A 5,494-nucleotide genomic window follows, 5' to 3' on the forward strand; every position below is an offset into this window, starting at 1 on the left:
CCCCTTAGCATATGACTGAAGGGTGAGGTGGTGTGGGGAGACTGGGAGTTGTGGGTATTTCTGGCCATGTCTATGATGGGAGGCAGATAGGAATTCAGACTCAGGAAAAGCTTCCAGGCTGTAACGCATTGCTAGAAGGGAGGTGAGGGGTGGTAGTGAGCAGCCCGTCTCCAAAGGAGTCCAAGCAAAATTCTGCGCAGGATGTCTTTGTGTGCTGGAGAAGGAGTATTCTGCTGCATGGCCCACTGCCTGAGAAAACCCCCAAGCTTCTGTTGGTGACATCTGAATGTGCTTGGTGCTGATTCCTGGGCTCTGACCTGAGACCTCTGGGTTCTGAGCTGTGATATTGTTCCTGAGCTGGGATCTCCGGGGTCTTGGTTCAGGGTCGGGGCCTCTGGGTTCTGAGCACCAGTGAGGACAGAGCACTGGGAGGAGGGGGAAATACAGCGGGACCCGCTTGGGAACACAGTTGGAGTTGCGTCTTTATTGGAGGAAGTGGGAAGGGAGTAGCAGCAGTGCTTCTGGCTGAGGGAGGGGAGGAGGATGGGCAGCAAGCAAGGCTTCAGTCCTGGTAGTGTGGCCAAGTCTGGATGATTTGGTAGAGCTGGTCACCTGGAGAGAGCGTCTGCACCACATCCCGGTGTCCTTTGAGCTCATAGTTGGATTTCAAGGCTCTCTGAGCCACACCACAAGTTAGCAGATTCTGGGCTGCCTGGATGGCCCGTTTTGGGGGCGCCCGATCTGCAGGGACAGATGCAGAAGTTAGACTGGTGCTCCCTCAAAAGGGCAGAGTTATTCGGGGCTAGGGGTTTGTTGCTCTGAGCTGGTTTTATTTGCTCTGTGCCTCAGTTTCCTCATCCCAGTAGGGATATGGGAAGGTAAATGGTTACTTTATGTAAAACCCACAGAAGAGTGTCTGGCTCGGGGAGGGCCGCCCTTATTGAATAATGGTTACTGCAAGGATGACGGCTTGTTCTCCCCCTTTGCAACTGGACTTCTGCCCTGCCCACAGAGCCAACATCTATTAAATACTTCCCAGGTGCCCTGGGCTGGCTTGAAGATTTTGTATGGATCATCCAATCCTCACTCCACCATGTGGATGCAAATGGTTTCATGATTGGAAGAGGAAGTGAGGCTCGGGAAATGCAGTGGTCTGAGGTCACAGAGCTCAGGCAGACCTGTGCCCACACAAGCTGCTGTGCCAGACCCCAGCCCCATGCCACCCTCCTGGCTGTCACTCACTCATGTAGTTGCCCATGAAGGCAATGCCAATGGATCTGGAGTTCCAGTTGGGACCCGAGTGGGCGCCCTTGGTGTTCCAGCCTCGACCCTCATAGACATGTCCATCTTCTCCGACCAGGAAGCTGCATGGGAGGTTCAGGGGTTTGAGTGAGGGAAGGTTTCCGGGGAGCAGTACCTCACCCCTCTTCCTGTCACAGTAGTTTCCCCAACGTCACCCTCGCCCCTTCACTTTCTATCGTAGTAACAATCATGGCCATTTATCAAGCCTCATGCCCTATGCTGAGCACAGCTCTGTAGGTACCTCATTCTCTGCAAGGCAACTCTGTAAGCCACTACAGAGACAGAGGGCTGGGGTCATCTGCCCACCCTCACCCAGCGCAGCTCTCCCACATGGTCATAGTCCTTCCTCTCCTCTGCCTCCCTGGAAGACTGGTTGAGCTCTTGCTTTGCCACATAAGCTCTGAGGTAGGTACTTGGTTTCCTCTTGTCCATACTGAGGAACAGAGGCTCGGAAAGCCCCATTATTTGTGCAAGATTATACCCTTCAGAACTCTGCCCTTCCCCCACCCTGCCTCTGGCAGAATTAGGGGCTCAAAGATTGAGGTCACATGTGCCTCTGGAGACTTCCATCTTGGCAGAATCAGGCTCATTCAGTGCATCTTGACTGAGTCTCCCTGGGCATCTGGACATGATTTAGGTTGGCACCTTGAAGCTGCACTGTCTGCAGACTCACAGGGTCACTAATGACACCTGGAGTGTTGGGATTCCCCAATCCAAGTCCTGGCTCTGCCACTTGGAGCCAGCTCACAGAATCTGCCTCTGAGGAGACAAGAGTGACTCCAGTGGTGCTGGTTACTGGATCTGGGCAGGTGATGGCTCTGTGGGCACCTGGCCCTGGAACTCTGTAGATTCATTGTCTGGATATATCAAACATAAATCTCAGGCGCCATTGCCAGGTGAGTGCAATCAAGAGCCTCATTTACAGGTGAGGGAACTGAGGCGTGGAGAGAGAATGTGATAGGACAAGGGAGGGATGCTGAGACGTCAGATACTGAACCCTGAAATCTGGGAAGTAGATACCTCCTTTCCCGTAGGCCATTCAGACCAGTGGTTGCAGGTCCAGGGGCAATAGTTAAGGTGGAGGGCATCTGACCCTAGGAAATAGTGCCTGGAAGCTGGAGCCTTTGAGTGATGCAACCTGGAGTAGAGGAACTGAGGATACCCTGGCAGCCTCTAGGCTTCTCTGGGATCTGCTGGTGCGATCTCCTAGTAGGGCCTAGAGAGCTGCATTTCCAGTAAGCTCCGCAGGTGCTTTAGATGTTCGCTTTGTCCTGAGTGAGACCCTGTAGCGTTCAGATGACCCCCTCTGTGGAAGCGCTTGTATGGACTGCAGCCTGGTACTGCAGTGAGCACAGCCCCTGAGTCTGAGCCAACCAGCCTCAGGCTCTGTGTCTGCCCTCAGGCCTACTGCAGCCTATGGTCGCCACAGGAAGCATCTTCTGCCTTAGTCAGTGCATTCCTGTGTGCTGCTCAGAACCTTCCATGGCTCCCATCTTACTCAGAGTGAAAACCAAAGTCCTCACTGTGGCTAACAAGGTCCTACCCAGTCTGTCCCCTGCTGGCCTTTTCCTCACTCTGTACCCCCACCCCCACCTCACCCCACCTTACATCCACAGCTTTCTCTTTTGGATGAGAGCTGCACCCCTGGCCTCAGGGCATTTGCACCTGTGCCCCTGCTCATTGCAGCATTCTTCAGCTCCCTGGGTTCAGTGCTACCTCCAAGCATTCAGGGAGGCCTTTCCTCTCAGCCCTCTGAAGAAGCCATGGCAGATCTGGCTCTGGTTTCTGAGCTCACCACTGCTCTGTTCCACTTCCATCAGTGCCAGAGACTGTTGTGTTTCCTGTTTTGTTTTAAATCACACAGGAATAGAGTCACACTGTTCCCTGCTATTTGTTCATTCTAGTGCCCTGCACCCTGCCTGGTGACCCCAGAGGTTGAGCTGTCCCGCATGTTAGCCTCACAAGTCTACCTGGGCTCCTGGTACCTCTGTCCCCTCCTGTCTCATCCCGAGGCCGCCTGGTCTCTCCACACTCACTTGTAGCTCACGTCGCACCAGCCCTTCGTGCGCACGTGGTAGTGCTGCACGTTCCGGACCTGCTGTTCGCAGGAGGCTGGGGAGTCGCAGGTGCTGCCCGCCGTGTGCGCTATGATCACGTAGCGCGCGGGCAGGGGCACGCGCTCGGTGCATGAGGAAGCCAGGCCATTCCACTCCCTCCGAGGCACCACGAAGTCGCAGCTCTTCTGGCCTCCGGCTTTTTGCGCCACGCCGAGGAGGGTGAGGAGGGTCCAAGCGAACAGCACGGAGTGGCGGGACATGGTGAGGAGGGCCCTCAGAGATAGCTAGAACGCAGCCCTGCTGGGCGCCTTTATCTGCTGGGGCAGTGTGAGTGTGTGTAGGGGGAGCGCTTGCTTCCTGCCAGGCGGGACCCTGGGCGGGGCACACTGGACCCTAGCCCCCGCTTCCTTCTCTGGCAGGGCCGGAACTGGGTGTGGAGTTGTCTGATCCGATTGGGGGCAGGCGGGGAGGGGCGCACGGGCCTTGGGGCACTTCTTTCTGTGGTTTCAGGAAGCATAAGGGTCTGGACCGATGCCCTGCTTTGTGTCTCCCTCAGTGGGGCATTGGATAATTTACCTGGAACTTGCACCAGAGGAGAGGCCCAGGGCCTTGGCACATTTCTTCCTTCCTGCAGGGATGAGGTAACAAAGGTTCTCATTTTTGAAACAATCCCCTGGCCCCAAGGCTGATGACATTTAACTCTTGCAGAAAGCCAAAGAGGTGAGTATTGATAAGCTCACTTCCCAAGTGAGCAAAACACGATTGGGAGAACAGAAGTCACCTACTGAGACCTGGCAGGTGGGGAAACCTGGCGGTCCAGAGTCGCCCATTGAGAGCCAGGATGCCTGGCACACAGCACCACGTCCCTGGGTGTCACAGGGACTCAGACTCCGTCTGTCCTCAGGGGCAGCGTGCTTTGCGTGGGGGCCGCTGGCAGCTCCATTTCAGAGAGGATCTGAGTTCAGAGAGACACGGCCAGTTGTGCTGGGCCAAGGTTTTAGACCTCCTGCTGTGAAGGCTTTCATAGGACTTCTGTCCTGCCCTGGTCCTTTCCCACAGCTTCCTGAGCCTGTGAGGGATTCCTGGTCAGCGTCTGGCTTCCTCTCCTCTTCCTACTTTAATGAATCTTTTAAAAGTTACAAAGGTAACAAACAGGGCTGTAAACAGCTGAACTGTTCTAAAGTGGGAAGGGTGACGGGTGTAGTATGATTTCGTCCTGGATATCTTCCACACTCATGTAGATTATGCTCACATATAGGTGACACACGAGCAACTCTAAGCACTGTGCAGAAATTGTCATGCGCTCACAAGAGGTCTCTGAGGTGCCTGTTATTTTTAACATCTTTTCTAGTCAGGGAAACTGAGGCTCTGAGGGGTTATCATGCACAAGGAGATAGCGAAGGGAGGGCTTGGATTTAAACATATTCCATTTTCTGCAAACTTATCCAAGGCACTTTAAAGAAACAGCAGAATTAAACCCATGCTCATCAGTTTATCTTTTGTCACTTAATAATTTGTATACATTTTTCCAGGACACTACAGCTAATTTTTATGTGTCATAAAAGTTGCACATATTTCATGATACGGGGTCAGCACTGTTGATGTACTCTGTTGTTGTTATTATTTTTGGAAGGCTTAGCAGTTTTCTTTCCCCATGCTACACAGACACACATCCCTCTGCCCTGGGGCCATCTATACCTTATGAATATGGGCATGCTAGGTCAAAAAGTATTCCTATCTGAGAGATACCACTAGATTGCTCTCCCTGCAAAGCTAACAATTCTTGCTTTCTACCAGCACAGTGTTGGAGTCTCCTCGCCCTGCCCAGATGTAAATGCCATTACTTCTTATGTTTATCAGTGTGATATCTCTTGCAACTTTTAACTGGCATTCTTATGATCATTGAGGAGACTGATTTGTTTGCTGCCCACTTGAGTTTATTCCTCTGTCAATTACTGTTCATTTACCAGTCATAAAATGTTTTTGTTATCAATTTGCAAAATGGAGAACCCCTAAGGAGGATTATCGAGACGTTGGGTATGTTTTGTGCATCTCCGTTCTTTTTAGAGGCAGTAAAGAATAATGTACCCATAGAAAAGTACACAAGTGAGCTTTCTGTACAATTAATAGAATAC

The 5,494-nt window shown here is 52.5% G+C and overlaps 1 protein-coding gene across 1 annotated transcript; it reads right to left on the minus strand.

Moving 5' to 3' along the window:
* Window positions 1-464: 464 nt before the first annotated feature.
* On the minus strand, window positions 465-3,691 carry Pglyrp1 (peptidoglycan recognition protein 1). Its single transcript, XM_003464594.4, has 3 exons — window positions 3,339-3,691; window positions 1,243-1,364; window positions 465-741 (listed from the first exon to the last, which is right to left on the minus strand). Exons 1-3 carry the CDS (start codon window positions 3,617-3,619, stop codon window positions 563-565), a joined length of 582 nt encoding a protein of 193 aa, XP_003464642.1. The 5' UTR covers window positions 3,620-3,691; the 3' UTR covers window positions 465-562.
* Window positions 3,692-5,494: the final 1,803 nt, after the last annotated feature.

Source organism: Cavia porcellus, unplaced genomic scaffold, assembly GCF_034190915.1.
Source record: "Cavia porcellus strain 051 isolate PalLab524CR breed Dunkin Hartley unplaced genomic scaffold, mCavPor4.1 scaffold_7, whole genome shotgun sequence".
Classification (NCBI taxonomy): Eukaryota; Metazoa; Chordata; class Mammalia; order Rodentia; family Caviidae; genus Cavia; species Cavia porcellus.